This window comes from Castor canadensis, chromosome 2, assembly GCF_047511655.1.
Source record: "Castor canadensis chromosome 2, mCasCan1.hap1v2, whole genome shotgun sequence".
Taxonomy (NCBI): domain Eukaryota; kingdom Metazoa; phylum Chordata; class Mammalia; order Rodentia; family Castoridae; genus Castor; species Castor canadensis.
Genome location: NC_133387.1, coordinates 16,410,976 through 16,432,890, shown reverse-complemented (window position 1 = coordinate 16,432,890; position 21,915 = coordinate 16,410,976). Strand labels below are relative to the sequence as shown.

Sequence of the window (21,915 nt, the reverse complement as noted above, 5' to 3'; positions counted from 1 at the left end):
GGCGGAACTTTACTCTGAAGAGGACGAGGATTCAGGAAGCTGAGGGATCTAGGCAGGCACTGCTGGCTTTGGGAAATGCACTTGAGCAGGATGTCAGAGGGCACAGAGGGCCAGTAGGCACACAGGCAGTGTAGAGAGGGATCAGGTCTGATGGGAGGCTGGAGAGCAGGGGAAGGCTACACTAGACCTGAACTGCCCCACTCACAGTCTGAACAATGTGGAGCAAGCAGCCTCCTTACATCCACCACTGCTCTCCACGGCAGCCAGGGAAGACCACCCGGGCTCTGGCCTCTGGCCTCAGTCAGTGAGTGCCCACCCCACCTGTCAGCTAATTCCCCTGCCTCAGTGTCCTCCGCCCCCAACGGATGTCACAGCCCCAACTCACATTGTGCCTCGCCTCCCCTAACAGGAGGGTGGACTGTGCAGTCCCTGAGGAGAAGGGTGACATGGTGCGCGACAGGGGAAGGCCTGTGTGCTACAGAGGAGTCTGACAGTCTCAGGACTGTGGGATGAGGTGTGGCAAGGAGAGAAAAGCAGCCAATGAGAAAAGCATTTGGCAGGAGACTTGGAGACTGAGGACAACACAAACAGACAGACAGCAAAGTCACAGTGCTTACGATGGTGCCACAGAGACCGACAGAACTCAGATGAAGTCACCACACACAGGGCCCTCCTCTGAGGAACCCCTAGGTGGCTCCACCACTTCCTCATTCAAACACTGACTCACCTCTTACCACGTGCCAGAGACAGCAGAATTTCCAGGACCTGGAAATGAAGCAGACACTGTCCCTACTCTCATACTGTTCATAGTCTGGTAGAGGACACAGAATTAAAAATAAATCACTGTGATTCACAAAAGCCAAAAGGTAGAAACAACCCACACATCCATGGAGGGATGAAGGAATAAACAAAATGGATTTCAGACATACAATGGAGTACTATAAAGCCTTTAAAAGGAAGGAAATGGTGATACATGATACAACAAGGAAGAACCCTGGGGACATATTAAGTGAAATGAGGACAAGTACTGTATGATTCTACTTTATCTGAGGCACCAGAGGAGTCAAACTCACAGAAACAGAAAGGAGAATCATGGTTCCCAGGGGCCTGAGGGCAGGGGAATAAGGAGCTGCTTTTTAATGGATAAAGTTTCAGTTTTTCAAGATGAAAAGAGTTATGAAGATACGTAACACTACTGGACCATATACTTAAGCATGGTTAGGATGGTCAATTTTATGCTATATGTATTTTACCACAATTTTAGAAATCAAGTAATCACTGTAATTCAAGTTGGGAAATTAGAATAGGGACACTAAACACAGCTGTGGTAAAAAGAGGGTCAAGGAAGAGGCACTTCACAAAGGAGAGGCAGCTCGGCTGCCCTGTGGGGGAGCAGACTTCCATTCTGGATGATCCAGGAAAGAGTCCCATGTTCCTCCACTCGGGTCCTTTCATACCAGGTCATGTCACCAGCCCGGGAACAACAGTACTAGCCTGTTCCCACCCAGGCACAGCTAACATTCTCAATGCCACCCACACCGACTCTTGGACAGTGATCCTTCCTGAGTGAACACAGGTTCATGTGTGAGACAGACGATAACCAGACAGCAGGGCTGGGGACACAGCAATCTGACCAGGTATTTTCTATCTGGAAAATTGCTGAACTTTACAAACTAGAAACCTCCTTCTAAAATCCCAACACGGGGATGGGGGTTGGCTAAGTGGTAGAGAGCCTGCCTAGCAAGCATGAGGCCCTGAGTTCATTCCCCAGTACCACCAAAAATAAATAAATAAATAAATTTGAAAAAAATAAATAAATAAATAAAATCCCAACACGGGTATATTTTTAAAGTTGTTCTGGAAAGAATTCTGGTTAACACACATACACATGCTTTTTTCTTTTCAAGTCTACCCTCATAACTCAGCTATTCTCCTTTTTTATTTTTTTTAATTATTATTATTTTCCTTCTTTAAAGCTACCCTAAAGGAGGGGCTGGTGGCGTGGTTCCAGTGGTAGAGCACCTGCCTTACAAGCATGAGGCCTTTGTTCAAACCCACGTACTTCCAAATAATAATAATAAAACTACCCTAAAGCAAATAACCAGAAGCTCAAAGATCTATATACAAAGAGGTACATCCCAGGATTTTATAGAACAGCACAAATAAGGACCAATACAGACACCAAGTTATTTAGAAATGGCTTAGAAAATCCTGCACTTGATCTTAGCCAAAAGATCAAGAAGCAGTGACTTGGAAAATTCTGCTGCATAAATGAATACTGTGCACTCATTAAAAAATACTGTAGGAGCCAGAGATTGGGAGGATCATAGTTCAAGGCTAGCCTGGACAAAAGTTTGCAAGACCCCATCTCTATCAATGGTTGGACACCATGGTACATGCCTGCCATCCCAGCACAGCACAAATAGGAAGATCACAGTCCAGACTGGTCTAGGCATAAAGCAAGACTCTGTCTCAAAAATAACCAATGGGAAAAGGGTCGCTGGAGTAGTTCAAGAGGTTGAACTTGAGGCCCTGAGTTCAACAACCAGTTCTGAAAAAAAAAACAAAACAGAAAATGTTTACAATAAAATGAAAACTGCAGGATGCAAAAGTCCATGGGTGTATGAGCCTGTTCTATGAAAAACTAGAGTCTATCATATACTATGTGTGCGTGTGTTTTTAAAAAGACTACAAGATGTATATCCAGGCAGGCACTGTACCGCCTGAGCCACGACCCCAGCCCTATAGAAGATGTCCATCTTTAAGAAATAGTTACCGCTAGGTAGTAAATAAAAATGGTTACTTTCTTCTAAATACACTTTCCTATTTTTCAAAGTATCTATAAACAAGTATCACTTACACTCTCTCCCACGGCTGAGTTGCATGGAGGCAAGATTCAGATTCTCCCACAATCCACCACCACGGCCAAGGAAAGCATTGCTGCTGGATGTGTGATGGACGTTAATACTGCGTTACCCGAGGTGCTGGACACAGCCCTCATCCATGACGGCCTGGCACCGGGAACTCACAAAGCTGCCAAAGCCTGAGGCCATCTCCAAACCCATCTTTGTGTGCTTGCACCCAACTGCAATGAGCCCATGTGTGTCAAGTCGGAGGTCTTTGTGCTGAGCACACACCAGCCTCATTAGGGCTGATGACAACAAGACACTAGGGGGATGGGTCGGCCTCTGTGAAAATGACTGAGAGGAGAAACCTCACAAAGTGGTTGGCTGCAGTTTTGTGGTGGTTAAGGATTATGGCAAAAAGTCTCACGCCAAGGATGTCATCGAAGAGTCCTTCAAATGCAAGAAATGAACGAGTGAAATCTGGGGCTCATTTTTTTAAAAAAGTATTAGTTATAATCAGACTGGGGAAAAAAAAAATTTTTTTTTTCCCAATCTGAACAGAAGGAATCAACATGCAGGGAACTCAGTGTTGACAGGGCTGAGCTAATCGCTACAGGGGTTTAAGTTTCAAGAGAGGAACTAAGACCTGAAGAAAGAATAGGACGTTAAAAAAAAAGCCTCAGCTTGGATTCAGGAGGAGAAAGCAGGTAAGGGCAATGGAAGGCAACAGGAAGTCCAGCTTTACAGAGAAGCCTAGAAGTCCAGTCACAACAACTGAACTCATCAAGCTAGTACTTGCCCCGGCTCATTCCATCATTCACTTTCCATCCAACTGTTCACTCATAGACTCACCCCTTCCTTCACTCATTCATTAACAATTCAACATTCATTCATTTTGATCAGAGTAGGTACTTGATCTAGGCAGGCACTGCTGATGTGGATACGGAGGGAGGAAGGCAAAATCTCCTGCTCTCAAGAAGTTTCTGATCTAGTTAAGAATAATCACAACACTGGTCAGTGCTACAATAGGAGTGCACATGAAGAGAGGGCACCTAACCACTCTGGGTTTCTGGAAGCCTTCCTGAAGGAGGTGATGACTGGCCTGAGATTTTGAGGGACAAGTGAAATCAGGCAAATGAGGAGCAGAAGGAGCATTCCTGGAAGGAACAGCATGTGTAAAGCATAAAATGGCACAAAACATTTCAACAGAGTTCTCCTGGTGGGGAACTACAAGTCCAGAGCAGTGTGGTAGGAGAGGCAGGAAGTGAGGCAGGAAAGGGGGAAGAGGCTGTTGCACACATCCAGGCACATCAAAGAAATAAAGACGGAATATTCTGAGTTACTGCCATCTGTGGTATCATTCTGTCCTGATCAAATGAACGTAATGAGCACGCTGGCCGGGAACCAGCCAAGAGACCTATCGAGCCAAATCCAAGGTCACATTATAAACTCTGGTCAACTTCTTTGCTAAAGCATGTTAACTGGTGTCGGGCAGTCACTTGCTGATCCCTCCTGACCTCTACTGCCCCTATCCTCTCTCCTTGATCCACCCTCTACTATCCAGCTTCCTTCCCGTGCAACCCCCATGCATTTTGTTGAGTCAGGATGTCTGTGTTTAAGCACATACATCTCTACATATACTGCAATTAACCTACAGACTTGTACACCTCATGCTTCATGTCCTCATGTGTCTTTGGGAATTGTATTTTTCTGTGAGAATGTCAGTTAATACATATTTCTGTCTCTCCTCCTTGTGTGAGGGTTATCCTCTGCATGTACACCCTTTATCTATGATTACACCGCACATGTTTTGTGCTGAGCACAGAGGGCATGTGGCCCCCCCCCAGGCACTTTGTGGTTCTGACCTCCCTGGCACACACCCCCAAAGTCTTGCTTTAGGGCACAGTCCTCTACCATAGCACATGATCTAGGTACCACTGTCACTCAATGTGCCCACTGGCTCCTAATCAAGGAATAGGCACCATTCCAAAACCCCAGCTCCCTCTCCAAAATTTGAATCTTGAGCAGAATAATAAAAAGGCTGAAAGTCATCCCGTTTGCCCTGACAAAAGAGTCTCTAACTCCTCCAGCCTGGATCACAAAGCTGCAGGCCCTGGGGCACCTAGTCAGAGCCACAAATGTAGAAACTGGTAGTATATATATATATGCATATTTAAGTAACTTCCCAGATGTAATGTTCTATTCAGGAGCTATTTGACAATCTCTCACACACTTCCCATGATGACAGCCTTGCCTGGATGTCCTTTGAAACTGCTTCTCTCCCTGGTTCAATGTCTTGCCATTCTATTTCCACATCAATGGCTCTTCTTCTCCCCAGTCCAGAGAGGACTGGTTTCTTTCCAACAGGTGACTGCAGATACTTCCTCAGACTCACTCAGCAACAATCCAAGATGACCCAACCAAACTAGAACCCAGGCTCAGAACCATTCCCATGCAGGTAAGTGTCCATACCATGCTACTCAAGAAATACAGATTTGTTTTTGCACTATGGCCAAGAATTCTCATGCATCTTTTTTTTAACCAAATTACCTAAATGATATTCTAAAAATTGGATGTATATTAATTCATCCCCTCGTGGTAATTATCCAAACACCACCATAGATCATGACTGTAAGCAACCAGAAAAATCTTCAAGACTCAAAGCTTGGCACTTAAAGAGCATAGTCCCCAATTCTAGGGTCCATGCAGGGAGATTCTTGGTGCTCTTCCTCTCAAATCTGCTTAGAGGAGCTGCTGGGAAAATCCTATTGTGCAGAGGCAATCATAGCATCTGGGTAAAAAACCAATCTGTTCGACTCGTCATGAGCTGAAGGAGCTGCTGTGGGGTCAGCCCTGTGATGGACTTCCTCTACCCTGGCATGGGGTTGCCAAGCATGGCAGATGAATCTCCCACAGGGACAAGGGAGATGCTGCCACACACAAGTGGTCTTCACCTCCTCCAGGCTCTTCACCACTCATAATCCTACACTTCCTGCTCTATTCCGCCTTCTATGAGCTACAGACATTGTACTTATTCCTTCTTACATGAGCTATGGCTACTAAAATTATAAACAACTTTTTTCATGGAGCCCAACCTGTTCCAGCCCATTTCACTTAAGTGGTGACCATGTCACCATTGAAAAGAAAAGAGGCTATCAGACATCAACTTCCTCAATGGCGGCCTCCTCCCCTCCTTACCTGTGTCAGCCCACACCCGCACTAATCCCCACATATCTCAGTGGAAGAGGTGCCAGTCTTCCTGTCTGAGATGCTCTGGAGTTGGAATCCTTTTCTCTCAGTGACTAGCTGTGTGACCTAAGGTGACTTTTGTCTCCTCATGTATCAGTTTCCTCATCTGTATGGAGTTAATAATTGTACCTGGCAAATACAGGTTTGTCATGACTCAATAGCTTAATAAAACTAATACATGCCAAGTGCTTAGAAGTGCCTGGCCTGGGACAAGTGCACACTCCATCTCAGATAGCTGTTGTGCTTATTATCATCACTTACTACTGTCTCCTCTGAAAACTTTCTCCAGGAATCATATCTTTCTCTCAGTTGTGTTCAACCACTTTGTGCTTATGGCAGCTTATCACCAAACGTGACCATCAGCGAATCCTAAGAACATACTATTCCCCCCATCAGTGGGTGGTCCTCTTTCCTCCCAACCCTTTTTTTTTTTTTTTAGAGTTTTTTTATTTCTTTTTCACCTCCCCCTGCTTCCAGGCAGAATCCTCCCATCCCTTGAACCTGAACTGGCATTGTGACTCACTCTGACCAATATAATGCAGCAGAGTCAACATTCTGGTTGCTTCTTTCAAAGGTTTTGAGTCCAGGATCTGAGGAGCACTGGTGGTTTCTGCTGCATCCCTCTTGAAGCCAGCTGCCCAAAACAATGTCTACCACCCTGAGTCTACTATGCTATAAGGAAGCCCAATCTGGCCACATGGAAGAGGAAGGCCCTACAGAAGAATACTAAGATATCGAAATGTGAGCAACACTTTCTCAGACCTTGCTATCCTGGTGATCCAATCAAGTTTCATACAGTTGGACCAAATTCTTGACCTACAGAATCATAAGAAACATTGTTGCAAGCCATTCTGTTTGGGGATGGTTTGTTACACAGCAATAAGTAACTGCAACAATGCTCTCCTTTAGCATTAAAGAATGTTCCATCTTACATCTCATCTTAAAACAGTGTCCCCCACCTGGCTCCCCCCAGTTCTTTGATCTCCTGTCCTCTCTGCATCACCACTGCAGCCTATTTCAGGACTTGGCATGCTATTGTATAGTTATGTAGGTATAGAATTCTCTCTCCTACTAGACCAAGTTCCTTAAGGGCCCCTTTATCTTAGTGTCCCAACACCTGAGCAGAGTGCTCAATACATGACAGTAACAAATGTCGGCTGAATAATGCACGTATTGCACGCAAGGGACCTTCATGCAACTGTCTGCCTGCAGGCACACGTTCTGGCACTAGAAATTCCAAGACAAAGATGTAAGAATAAGACATAGGATTCAGGTAAGCATGCTCTCCAACAAAATGCAAAATGGGTAGGAAAGAGGAAGGGAGGAAAAGGTCTGTGTGGGGTGGGGTGGAGTATATGAGAAGCCACAGGTGGAATGAGAAGCAATGGGATTTATTTGGGCGTTGCTTCCACAGCATCACCAACCTGATGGATCTGCCACAGGCAGATCTTGCTCTCCTCTCACAGGGCCTAAACACTGCACGGGAAGAGAGAGCAGAGGAATGCGCAGGTTGTCCATGAGTAAAGTCATAAAAACTGCAGTGGAAAAAACAGAACAGCTGCGGGACTAAGATTTCTGGAAATCATTGAGAAAGTTAAACTTTAACATCAGAGCCAGGCAAGCACTCACGGCGTTAATATACTGAGTTTATGAAGAACTAAGGAAGTCCAAGGAGACAGACAGCCACAGAAGGACAGTTTGCTGCACTGGTTGGGTGGTGAACAAGGGTACTTATCTGAGGGCACTGACTTCCTCCCACCAAAATCTCAAAGCTAATGAGAAATTGATTTCAAAGCAATGGCATATACTAATTTATTAGCAAAGAAGATATATTATAACCACACACTTTGCTGTCAGAAACAAACCACAGAGAAACAGCACAGGCAAAACAAAGCAGAAATGTGATCAAAACCACAGGACCCAGTGAAGGAGGAAATACAGTAAGAAAATGTCATGAAGTATTAAGAAAAATATTATCCTCTAGGCTGGAGGAAATGGAATTACAACTCTAACATGAATCTTAAATTTTGGAAAACTTTTGTTGTTAAAATGTTCAATCTGCTGAAATGAAACAAAATGGCATCTCCACAAAACACTGTAGATTTCATAAACCTGCTTTATTTATTTCTCTTAACCAAGGTTGGATGGGCACCCCTGCGTACACCTTCAGTAAGGGCTGCTGCCACACACAGAGGCTGGCCAGGGGCCACAGAAAGCTCCAACTGAGACTGTTCACACAGCTCACTCCATCAAGCAAGCAAAGCCTATGAATGCATGCTTCCATGGGAGACATCACAGGGTCGTTCTCTAACACAACTCAGACCAGAGGCACCCTGGCTGGGGGAGCACATGCCCTCTCCCAGAATAGCTGTATGGCCTTGAGTGAGCTGGTGAGCCCTCCTAAGGTTTTTCTTCATCTACTAAATGGCATGACTTTTAAATCCTATCTCACAGAGCTACTGTGTACATTAAACAAGAGATATGTGGCATGTGGCTAGCGATCAGCCATTATTGTTCTCTTCCCAGGTCAGCCCTGAGACTTCTGCAGAAGACAACCAGAGAATGAAGTGCAAAGGGGGATGTTCAAGTGAAGGCTCAAATGCCAATTATCAACCAAAGAAATGAAACTGTTAAGGAGACACTTCCTACTTAAGAATTTGGCACAGCTAGTAAGACTGGTAGCAGGCTGTATTATGAAAGGTGGAAGCAAAACTGGCACTCTGATTCATTGCTAGAGAGAGTATAGATTGCTTCAACCTTTCTAGAGAGCAATTTGGCAGTATATATCAAAATTTAATACATGCACACTGCCTAGTCCAGCAATTCTATTTCTGGAAATTTACCCCATGGAAATAATTAGAAAAGTGTGTAAAGATATATGTACAGTGATGCTCGTAACATCAAAGGTTGAAAGCAATACAGCTATTACCCATCAACAGAGAACTAGTTAAATGAAGTATAGAACATGCACTGATTCGAATAAAGTCACGTGGCTCTGTATTTCCTGACAACATAAAGATTCCACAATAAAGTGTGAAGCGGAAAGATGCGAGTCGCCAAACAACTTGTAAATTATGATACTATTGCTTTGCCTGAGTGTGTGTATGATTATATGTGTTAAAAAGACTGAAAAGAGAGATACCAAAATGTCATAGCAGTTATCTCTGAGTTGTAGGATTTGGGGTGATTTTTGTTCTCTAATGTACACCTTTTTTGTACCATCTGAATTCATTCAATATGCACCAAATTTTAAGTTTTAAGTCTCACCGTATCACCATCTAATTAAAACCCTTCTACGATCACCACTCCCAGGCCCCACTTCCTCTCACACCTGAGGCCCTGATCTTCCCACTCCCACGTTCCCAGCATACTGAAACCCCAACCCTAGGCATGCCTTAAAGCCTGTGTGTGGCTGTCATCTGCTAGGAGTGTTGTTCTCCTTGCCATCTTAAAATGTACATTTAAATGTCACTGAACCAAAGAACTGAGCCAAAACATTCATATGATGTTCTAACCACTACACCCTCAAACTATGACCTTATGTGAAAATAGGGCTACTCCAGATGCAATCAGTTAAGACAAAGTCACACAAGCTAGGCTCGTCCCCTAATCCAATATGACTGTCCTTACAAAAAGTGAGAGTTAAAATTGACACACACACAGGGAGAATACCATGTAAGACTGGAGTTAAGCCAGGAACTACAGCAACTGGAACAGGGACCTGCAACAGATCCTTCCTTAGTGCTTTTAGAGGGAAAGTGGTCCTGCGACCCTCAATCTCTGACTGCAGAGCCAACAGATAACAGGTCTGTCAGGTAAGCCACTCAGATGGTGGTACTTTGTTAAAGCAAAGCAAGCAAACTAATACAGCCACCTCTCAACGGGACCCCCTAACTCCCTGATTAAGACTGCAAAACAGATAAGCAAGCTACTTACCTGTTCTACTTACTCATGGCATCTACCACCTAGTAATTAACTTCATTCAAGGATGTATCCCAAGGGCTGACACAGAGTAGGCACTTAGAAGAAGACTTGCTAGAGAAATGGGCAAACCACACTGAACAAAATAAAGCCTGCCCTGCTGGAGCCTATGGTCTCCTGGAGGGAGACAGAGAACATACAGTCAGACAGAAAAGTAGATGATGAGGATGAGTGTCATGGGGAAAGCAAGAGCAGGCAGGAGCTTAGAAATGACAGAGACTGTTCTTTTTTTAAAAACAGGATTTGAGCATGCCTCTCTGACAGCATGAGATTTGAGCATAGACCTGGAGGAAGGGGAGTAACCCATGTAGATGAAATCTGATAAGAATGTTCTAGGCAGAGGGAACAGCAAGTACTAATTATTACAAGGAATGCATATTGTTTTTATAATCAGGAAAAAGCCAATAAAACTATTGAAACCTTCAAATGCATCAAAAACATAAGCCAATTCCAAATTCAAGAAAGAACAATCTAATTTTACAAATTTCTCTATTCAGCTCGGTCACTGAGGCAGGGGCATCACTTGAGCCCAAGAGTTTGAGGCTACCCTGGCCCACATAGTAAGATCCTGTCCCCAAAAAAAAAAATATATCTATTCAGGCCCAGGCTGAAAACCCCAACTCCTCCCTCCAATCTTCTTTCCCAGCCCAGTCCCCAGCAAATAGATGCCAAGGGAAAAAACCCTCAACAATGCAAGGACCCTGATGTGAGGGGAGGTGAGGTGAGGTAAGGTAAAGTACAGTAAAGCAGTCCTGAGGCAGAGAAGTCTGGAGACCTTTGTTAGTGCTGCAGAGCCAAGGGCAACCATTGTATCCAGGACAACAGCCACTGAGCTACTCCCCATCCCATCCCATCCAGACCTGGCCTGTGCAGGTAAGCGCAGGTTACCTGATCCCTGCCTCAGCAAGCTAATTCCCAAGGCCAACACTGTCATGCACTCCTGCCTACACCCAGACCAGTGTGGCTCCCAGCACTGACTGATGTTGACTCCTGACCTACCAGCTAGTTCTCACAAATGTTTAAGAAACACACAAGGTGAAATGTGCCATCTTTGCCTTTTCTAAGTGTGAAGGTCAGCAGTGTAGAATATACTCTACCGTTGTGCAACCAGCCTCCCGAGCTCTTTCACCGCTGTGCATAACTGACACTCACTCCATGCCTACTCAACAACTCTCCATGTCCCCCACCCCTAGGCCCTAGCACTCCCACAGGAACCTCCCACTGTTCTGCCTCTATGGTTTTGTCTACTCTGAAAGTGGAATTGTACAGCATCTATTCTTTCAGAACTAGCTTCCGTCACTCAGCACAACGTCCTGAAGGTTCATCCATGTTGCATGTGTCAGAATTTCCTCCCTTTTTAAGGCTGACTATTTCACTAGACCACATTTTGCTTATCCATTCATCAGTGGAGGGACACCTGTCTGCTTCAACTGTCTCCAGGTGCTTTTGTAATCCACGGTGGCTAGCCACACTGACTCCTGTCTAGATCAGCACAAGAAAATCAAGACTGGACAAAAAGCTTACAGACATATTCAGCCCCTGTAGGGATATTAGAAACCAGAACAGTTCTCTGAGCACATCCAGCCAGACACCAGCTCAGCTCTGAACCTGCTTCTGCCCCTACCCTCCATTTTCCCAGTGGATTTGAAATTTTGGCTGGGGTTTTGGTTTTTTTTTTTTTTAACTAGCATTACCCACTAATTAGATAGCAACAAAAAAATCTTTGAAATGCACCCACCATTGGTGAGAAACTGGCAAGGCCAGAACTCTCCAAACCTTAGTGTGCATACACATCACCTAGAGATGCTTAAAAAGTAGATTCATTCAGTAGGGCAGGCAGAGGTGGGATGTGGGGGCCTGGGCTTCTGTATTTCTAATGAGCTCCCAGCTGGTGCTGATGCTGCTGCTTTGGGGCCCACACTTGGTGTAGTAAAGTCCCAGCAACTTCCGACCAGTTCACACCTGTCTCCTGGCTTTGCTCAGTAATCATTTATTTGCATATTTCAGGCTCCCCCTTTGAAAGCTCCCCAGCAGTATTCACCCAGCATCTTAAAGCAGCCCTTCAGACTGTCTGGCTCCTAAATTAATCCCAGCACCCAAAATGCTAAGTGATGGAGGGCTCCTTCCACAGTCCCAAACAAAAGGCCACAGAACAAAGCAGCAACAAGAGAGTTTCCAAATGACTGCACAGGGCTGTGAAATCCCAGCCTAGCACAAGGAGCAAGGTGCCTCCCCAGTGCCCCTGCCCCCCACAACCCAAGACTGTTGTTGCCTGCTCATTTTCCTCCAAGGCTCTGGCCACCCAGCAGGGGATGGAGGTGCATGGAGAGTGCCCGCCTGGCCTGCTACCAAGGCTGGTCTTCCTACTCCAACTGGACCCTGTCACTGCCTGGCATTCCTTTCATTCTTTGCTCCTCACTCTCCCCTGGAAACCATTTGTATCTGCTGCAGCTCCCAATTCCACCCACGCTTACCCTCCTCTCAACACCTACCACTCTCCACAAATAGTCACCCACTCCCCAATGCATCTCTGTCCCCAGAACTCACTGTCTGTGTCTCTTCTGTTTTCCCCTCCTCTAAAATGATCCCATATCTGGATCCCATCCCTTCCAAATCAAGGAGACTTTGCTACTGCCTTCTCTGCTTCCTCTTCCAGCAGTATGTCTCCTTCAGTTCCACCCAGATTGACTTACTCCTCTATTTCTTCACATGCACCACCATCCCTAACTATCTTATTTCATTCCTTGAATATATACAGCACCCCCCAAAGCAATGGGCATTGGCCTTTTGAAGGGCTGGACCCTACTCTATCACTGCCATGTCTGTCAGCACACCACACACCCCCCAGGGTTGAGAAATGGCCTCTCTGCTGCCTGACTTCAATCTGGAGAGGGCAAAACACTCAGTGTTCACATCTACCTCTCCACCTCTCCTGTGGAAAAGGAGAGACCCTCACAGCACCACCATTCTGAAAACCTGGAACCCACTATATCCAGTTTGTCACATCCATCCCATACAAGCACAGGCTTGACTCAGACTTGGGGTATGATGAAAACCATGATGGACACTACAAACTCAAGAAAGAAGGAAGTGGCTGGACCAGAAGGGTTTCCAGATGGAGTGGAGGATAAACTGGATTCAGTGAGTCCATCTCAATAACCTAGAGAAACGACAGTGATGGTGGCTGTGGTGATTAAAGAAGGAAGTGGAGGATTCAGGTAAGATTTCCTTCCATCTTGCAGAGTGCTCCAGTCATTTGCTGCAAATTTGGGGCCCAGTTCACAGACCTTTGTACCTTATTCCTGGAAGTTCAACATCCTTAGAGATCATTCAATCCAAAAGTCTTTATCTACATTTCACTTAAACTCCTTCCACACACTGCACCTACCTTGGGTTGTTACCCTTGACCAAATTCAGAATAGATCCACTTCTAAAACCTCAAACACCAGCACACTTGATCCCTCCCTCCTCATACAGCTGTTCTGGGATGTAATCTGGGCCCCTTTCTCCCTATCTGTTGCCCACTACTCCATGCACAGTTCACTTACTTCATCATCTAGCCAGGAGCCCACACAGCATCATCCAGACCAGCTCTTGCCAGCTCCTTCAATTTCCATTGGTTCTAAATACCTGCCCTATGATTTTCCAACCATGACTCAAGCCAATCAATCACTCACCTTTCCTTGGCCACATCAGCACATCTACAGCTGCAGAACAAAATCACATGGCATGTGCCCTGGCCATGCCATGCTACAGATGTCTCCCATCTCCTTCCAGCAGCCCCTCCAATTCCTTCTCCCAACAGCACTTCTCCCCTTCCCTTCTTATGCTGATCCTGCCTCCCCACAGGAACTTTCCCACTTTGGGTGAACTACCCATCTGTTACTTTTACTCTTTCTTGAATTTTCAACTACCATCTCTATACTGACTCTTTCTTGAAGCCTATAGACATAATTACATCTATAATGCATTTTAAAATTTAAATCAGTCCCATACCACCAGCAGTCTACTACAGGGAGTAATTCAAACCTTTCGGTGCATAAAGAAAAAAATACATCAAATACGCACAATACAAATCTCCCTGCACCACCTGCTTCAGGAGATCAAACATGACCATAAGTTTGGATGTTTAACAAGAACCCCAGGTGATGCTTAAGAAACCACTGGGTAGGCTGGGGTGTGGCTCAGTGGCAGAGTACTTGCTTAGTATATGCAAAGACCTGGGCTCAATCCCTGGAACCACAAAACAGAAAGATAAAACCAATTTGGTCGAGTAGCATTGGACATGATAAACCGCTCACACCTATGAAATCTCTCCCCAGCCATCTGGCTTTCACAGCACTCTTTTGTCACAATGGTCAGTGTCTGTTATTTGGGGCTCCTTTTTCTCTTCCCATCCCCTAAGAACCTCAGTTTCCTGGGCCTTGTCTCTGGCTTCTTCTCTTGTACCTCTCAGTGTCTTCAATATCTGTGGCTTCAACTACCATCAAACATACCATGTGATGAACTTTTTTGAAGTGTTGGGTCCAGGATGGATGAATAAACAAGTGAATGAACATGACAGTCTACAAAGTTAACAGTGGAGAGGAAATGAACACTGACCAACAGAAGGGGTGCTGTTATAAGTTTAGTGGGCAAAGGACTGAAAAGACATTTCTCAAAAGAACATATACAAATGATCAAGAGATGGGTATGTGAAAAAAAAGTTCCAAATCACTAATTATTAGGAAAATAAAAATTAAAAGAATGAGCTATTACCTCACACCTGTTAGAATGGCTTTTATCAAAAAGACGAAGCAGAGAATCACTGAGGCAGCTGCTATGCTGAGAATTAACCCCAGTTGCTGGATCTTGGGGAGTATGGGGAAGGGGTCCTAGGAGAAGAATCCAGAGAGAGGGCTGGGAAGCCGAGAGCACTAGAGGATAAGGGACAAGAGATGTTTAGTACAGCAGCATTTGTCAATTGATATGGTACTCTTTCAGCACTTCAACCACCAGCCAAATGTTCTTAATGAGTGAATAGACTACAAATCTGGGCAGGTCTAGAGAACCATTCTATTCTGAATTGGTCAAGTGGAATGGGGCTCTTACACATAATTCACACAGATTCAGTTCCAAAGGCAGGTGTATCTAAAGACCTGAAGATCTGGATTAGTCCCAAAGTTAGTCCTGGCTAACTCAGGCGCCAGTGTTTTGACCCTCCTTAGTCTACATGCACAGTGCTTAGCAAAGTTGAACTATGCGTGTGAGATCACTTGGGAATCTTATCAAATGTAGATTCTGACTCAGAGGGCCGGACCCAGGAATCTGCATTTTTTAATTTCTAGGCAGTGATGCTGCTGCAGGTGTGTGGACCACAAAGGGACAGCGACATTATATTTCCACTAATGAGAAGTAAAGCCTGAAGCCATAAGCTGCAGCTCAAGCATACCTATGCATCATCAAAGCAGATTGGGAAAAGGAAGAGATAGAGACAAAAATAAGAGGAAGCAAACGATGTTTTCCGGTATGGGGATGCAGGAGGGGAGATGCAAGGGAGAGAGACTTTTTTCTTCCTTTCTTTTTGGCAGTGCTGGAGATCTAACACAGGACCTTGAGCATGCTAGGCAAGCCACTCTACTCAGAGCTAATCCCCAGCTCCCCACACTCCTTTATTTTCAATGTTATTTTGAGATTCATTTAGTTGCCCAGCCTGGCCTTGAATTTTTGATCCTCCTGCCTCAGCCTCCCGAGTAGCTGGGATCTTGGGCTTGCACCACCACACCAGGTGGACAGAGATTTTTAAAAAGAATTGAATGCAATGGTGAGAGTGAACTGTCTTCAGCAGCTCATTGGCCTAGAACATTTCCTGGGCAAAAAGAAGTGACATTCACAAAACACCAATAGATATGGCAGTTTCTGTCTATAGTACATGCATTCCAAGGCACCCAAGATGATGGGGAAACCCAGGACAAGTCAACTTGTCCTCAGTCACAGAGTAAGTTATGAACAGAAATGTACACACTCAGGTTTTCCAGCTCACTGCCCAACAAATCCTGCTGCCTGAGCACCACAGAAAAAAAACACATCATTGTTAGCTCCAGATGAAAGGTGGGTGGGTGGTCACAACTTGACAACAGATGAGATCAGTCTGAACAGTTTCTTCCTAGCTGGGAAAATCCACCTAGGATAATTGCAATGACAGTAATTAGCTGCCTCTATCACTCTGGGCACAGACAGAAAACCCCAGGCTCTCAGGTCCCTACTGATTTAACAGCTCCCTGGAGGGTTCTGCTCTCAGGCCTAAGGCAGGCCCTGTCTGACAAGGACTGAAGCAGCTGTGCCCAAAGGGCCAGGAGTGAGAACTGAGCAGCAAGTCCTCTGTGCCTTTCTACTTATAACCCAAAGCAAACCAGCCAAACCAGAACGATTTTAAATCAACTGTTCTAACAGTAAAAAGACAATTGCAAGACATGAAATGATGTCTCTCCAAGACACTACTAGTTTTCATTTACTGGGTTTACAGTATCAGACTCTGTGGTTCCAAAGCTTAAAATACCTAAAAATGAGCTGTAAATTTGTTACAATGAAGATCCTCAGGCATAGCCAGCAAAGATTTGAAGTTAGGGTAAGGGTGAGCCCCAGAAATCTACATTCTTAACAAGCACCCCATCCCAAATTATGTGAATGCAGGAACTCTGGGGACCACACTTTCAAGACACTTCCTAAGTCTTGGTTTATAAATACTGAACTATTCTCAAAGTCTAACAAATATTCACCTCGACATGGCCAATAACACAACAGCACACTAAGATTAAAATTTAACATATCACATGCATAAATGCAATGAAAAAATTACAAAAGGAAAAATAAAATGGTAGATTTTGCTAATCAAAATCACCCATAACTCCTGCAGTTCAAAATTATGTGACACTTAAAAGAAAATCCACTGGAAGGGAGAAAATACTACAAATAGAAGGAACGATGGTTGTTATCCTCACATATAATAATAATATATGTACATACATCCCAACTGGTAAATGAACAAAACGATAAGGAAAATCTGCAGAACGCAAATGTAAAACAAAAAAGGTCAACATAAAGACATTTAAAGGTGCAAATTGAAACAATATATTACAAATTTGTCTAACAAGGGTTTTAAAAATAATATCCAGTGGAGGTGATGATGGAAGTCAGCCACATGAACTTTGAGGATTTATTTCAGCACAACTTTCAAAAAATTGATTCACTCAACAACCACACCCCGAGCAGCTTCTAGGCACCCAGCACTCTACACAAAGCATGCAGAAATCCAGCCTGGTGTGTGGTTGCACACACCTGTGAGCCCAGCTGCCCTGGAGGCAGAGGCAGGACAATCATATTCTAATTTCCCTTTTATAAACACTAACAAAAGGCCCGCACACATAGAAAAAATATAGACAAAGCTTTATCTATGTAGCTCTTCTTCATAACATTTATAGCAGCCCCAAAAAAGCTAGAAATAACAGAATAATTAAATAAATTGTTAGGACAGAAGACTGTGTTTTCAAATAATATCTAATGACTAGGGAAATGCTTATGTTATACAGAGTAATACATACAATTGTGAATATCACTCAATTGTCACTTTTTGGACGTTAACAAAAAAAGACTAACATATTTACAGTGTTACCCATGGGCTACAATCCCATAGCCCATGAGTAACACTTTTTTTTCTTTCTTTGCAGTGCTGGGGATGAACCCCTGGCCTTGTGCATACTCAGCCAGAGCTCCCCACTGAGCCACACACCCCAACCATGGATGACTGTTTTCTGTACCTTGCCCTAATTTCTGTATTCTACAAAGCTGTCAATTTCATAATGATTGTAACTTTTAAAAAGACACCTCTGAATAAGGTGAAGGAATGGAGCACAGTTCTTTGTCTTTATATTCTAGGTGGCTGCTTATCAAGCAAGGCATTCAAAAGAAAGCCCTAAGTACTGCAAGTTGTTTCCACAACAGTGAACAGCACAACCAACTTATAAAAGTTTTCTTAAAGAAAAAGACACACTCAAAATGCTGAATGAAATGAAATAGGCAAGAAATCAATACAACATAGAAATTTAACTAAAGACAGTAATAAGGGGACTACCTAGAAAGTGGAGTCTATTGAACAGAAGTGAAGGGGACGGAAAGCCTGCTGAAGGAGGGCGTGGTCAGCCAGCCACAGAGGGGACAGCTGCTCAGAGAGGAACTCCAAAACAGGGTTGAGGCGTGCCATCCCAAAGACACAGCTCAAACAACTGAAATGCCACCTCTCCAGGATCCACAGCTACTGGCCATGTCCAGGCATCCCACAAACAGCCTTGCTATGTTAGGAAGCCACCTGGATTGGTCCCCAGAACCTCAAGAAGTGGGTCAGGGGCTGCCATCAAGCATCACCTAAGAAACCCCAGGTCACTCACAGTGCTGTTTGCCTGGGGAACAGTTCTGCAAGGGTCTCTACTTGCTCACACACTGCTGCTTGCAACTGGATCCTTGCAAACAGGATACTTGAAGCTGGGTCCTCCGTTCCTCAGCTCCTAATCTATATCCAGCCCAAAAGCAGCTGTGCAAATCGGAGGAGCCCAATGCACAAATCAGTGAAATGATGGTGTCTCCACTTCCATGACGTCAGCTCCAGGACAGAACTGTGATTTCGTGTGTATAAGTTGCATATTTGGATTGGGGCAGGCGGACCACAGAAAAATAGGAAAGACTTCTAAAGAGAAAGGTATGGAGGAACAGTACAAATAGCTCCATTACTGGTTTTAAATTTATCAAAAGAACTTAATATTCTCCTCAACCTCTGCAGAATATTCAGATGGCCACAGGCACACAGGGAAGCTAGGGAAACCAGAGGCTAAGTGTATCACAGAGTCTGAAGCCAACCCCAGCTAAACTCCTGAAGCCTTAGTCTCACCTGTAAAATGGGGATGGAAAGGCCAATCACAAGTGTGATTGGATGGTGGAGGTAAACACAATCAGTGAATGGAAACGGTTAGTGCACTGTGAGCCTGACAGGCAAATTCAGCAGTAGCAGATGGGCTTTCTTTGTTGACTCAAGTCTAGAGCTAGCTTCAGGATTATCTCCTGTCCTCTAGACACAGGGCTGGAACTCACAGGGGGCAGGACTAAGGTATTAGGTTGGGCAAAGTTTTTGCACTAGCTGTATACTGCCTGAAAGAAACCCATTCTGTCAACCCCATTTCCAACGTGGCGTCCTGAAGCAGGGCTCCAGCCCACTAGGAGAAATCTCCATGGAGTGAGTTTTCAGCTGTGCACCTGTCTACAGGTCAAAAGCATAGGGAGAATGGCAAAGTGATGATGCCTTTGCACAAACTAGCCTGTGACCATGAGCAACTCACTTCTCTGCCTTAGTTTCCTCCCTAATAAGCGGAGTGGTCCCATTCTAAAATCCCTAAAGTTTCTTCCCATACTTCCACTCTATCATCTTCTACGTGGCAGTAAAATACTGACAGGCCCAAGGGACACCTTCAAATGTGTTCTAATTCCTTCCAAAGCCACTTGGCAGTCCTTTGGCCCTGCTCCCACAAGAAGGGAGGATTCTGAGTGGCTTGCATGGCTTTCTGGTTTTTGTTCAGTGTGAAGTAGCTCTCCACCCCAAACTGCTCATTCCACCTTCCCTTTTCCACCCACAAAATGGTCAAGTGTGTGTGCTGGGCAGTCACAGGCTTGCAGTGTGTCAGCTTGGAGGTCTCCAGGCCATCCTGTGTGTATGCTCAGAGTGGACAAATAAACATTTCAGAGAAGAGACACGAATTAAATCATTTCTTCCACCAACAAAACGCACCACATGCTTTCTCATAAATCATGCCTCTTGATTCCATGCTACCAAGAGTCACTAAATTGCATGTATTATATATTAAAAAAAAAAAACTCCTTTTATGCCCTGACACTTAAGAATCAAAATATTTTCACACTCCACTGCACTAATAATGCCTTTGCAGGAGTAAAACCAATAGCTATTTCCCTGGAAAGAGCCTTGGCCAGGGCGCTTTCCAAGAGATCTTCTTTGAATGTTCTTTGTGTCCTGGTGCACTGGGCGACACGGCCAGCTTGCCTGTATCTAGGGGACGCTGGCTGCTCATGGCCATGCAATACTGCTTTAAAGCACACACCGAATGTACCCTGCGCCCCGACAATAAAGTGTTCCAAAACATTCGATATGCCACATTCACACAGCCATGCACAAATACAATTTCAGTGCCTGCATTTTGTGGTGGGGAGGGGGAGGGGGAAGAAAAAGGCACATTCAGAACCGAAGCCACCAGACCCGCCTCGGGCCACCCGGTTCTCAGGAGGCTAGCAGTGCAAACCTTGAGCAAGACCGGCCAGAATCCGCTTGCTTTTTCGTTATTTATTTATTTCCTCCGTGCTTTATCCGCTGGGCCCAGGAAGAATGGAAAAGCATCTTCAGACAGGAGGGCGAGGGAGCGGTGGAGAAGAAAAGAGGCTGGGCGGGGAAAGAACGGCAGGGTCGCGGCCGCGTCCCGAGGGTCCCGGCGGGGCTTACCTGGGGCGCACGAGGCCGGCCGGGCCAGCAGCAGCAGCCAGAGGCCGGGGAGCAGCAGCCCGGGGCGGTGACGGCGGCGGCGGGGATGGCGGGCGGAAGGCCCGCGGCCGCTCGGCCCCGGGACCAGCGCGACCCCGGCGCGGGGTTTCCCCTCCATGGCCGCGCTTCGCGTCGGCGCCGCGCCCCCGGCTCTCCCGGCCCGCGCCCCGGCCCGGCCTCGCGGCTCGGCGCGCTCAGGCCCGGGAGCTGCGGCCGCTGCGGCTGCGGCTGGGACAGGGCGCCGCGCACCGGCACGGGGGGAGGCCGGCGAAGCGAGGCGAGGCGAGGCGAGGCGAGGCGAGGCGAGGCGAGGCGAGCGGGGGCGGGCCGGGGGCCGGAACCGCGGACAGGGGCGGCCAGCCGCACGCCGCCGCGCCGCTCCGCCCCCTTCGGAGCCTCGGAGCCTCGGAGCCGCCGGCCGGCTCGGCGCGGGCCCGGCGCGGGGAGGCGAGCACCACCTCCCGGCCGGCCCGGCGCCTGCCTGCGGGGCGGCCCAGGCGGCGGGGCCGGTGCCCAGCCCTCCTCCAGAACCCGCCTCCCGGGAGGGGCGCGGGGGACGCGGGGGACGCGGGAGGCCTGGGCCGGGCCCGGTGGTTCCGCGAGGAGGGGTCGGAGCCCGGCCGCCGGGCGACCCCGGAGAGCAGCGGGGCGGGCAGCAGGTGTGTGCGGAGCGCCTGCGCTCGCGGGGCAGCCCTTGGGGCTGCGGAGCGGACAAAGCCCGAGAGCCCCGCGTGCAGCGAGCGGGAGGGAGAGCGCGCACGGCTCTGCCCAGCCTCTCTCCCTTCTGCCACCTTGGGATGGTGGGTCCTTGGAAAGCCACCTGGGTCTACTACCTCGCACTTAGTAGGCCTTCAGAAAGCGTCTCCTGAGCCGAATTGAGGCTGAGAGACCCCTCACACACAGCCAGGCCCTGGAGAGTAACACTCGTGGGAGGTGCAGAAGACGGTCGTTTGGGGGTTAGAGTTCCCGGAAGACGGTGAAGAAGGGAGTTGACATTTGTCAGTGCCTACTATGTGCCAGGCTCTAACTCTAAAGATGCAAGGTGCTTGGAAGGTCCTAGAACGCCAAACGGGGAGTTTTGGATGATTGCAACCTGTTGGAGAAGTTGCACCAGCCGGGAGACTAAAGCTGTGCATGACAACTTAATGTCCAAAAATATTATGAAAAACAGTGGAAAACGTGATCATCCACACTGACCAAAGGATCCCCGTGGAGAAGGAGCTGCCTCACCTTGCACCAACCTATCTATCCAGAGAGAGAATCAAC

The 21,915-nt window shown here is 46.4% G+C and overlaps 1 protein-coding gene and 1 pseudogene across 2 annotated transcripts in view; one reads left to right on the top strand and one right to left on the bottom strand.

Moving 5' to 3' along the window:
• Kiaa1549 (KIAA1549 ortholog) overlaps positions 1–20,793 on the bottom strand; it is a 143,534-nt gene extending 122,741 nt beyond the window's left edge. For both annotated transcript variants that reach the window (XM_074062225.1, XM_074062226.1), the window contains exon 1: positions 20,611–20,793. In XM_074062225.1, coding sequence (XP_073918326.1) covers positions 20,611–20,767 — 157 coding nt within the window. In that variant the 5' untranslated portion in view covers positions 20,768–20,793. The remainder of the gene's footprint in view (positions 1–20,610) is intronic.
• Positions 2,931–3,366, top strand: LOC141419438 (small ribosomal subunit protein eS12 pseudogene; annotated as a pseudogene).
• Positions 20,794–21,915: the final 1,122 nt, after the last annotated feature.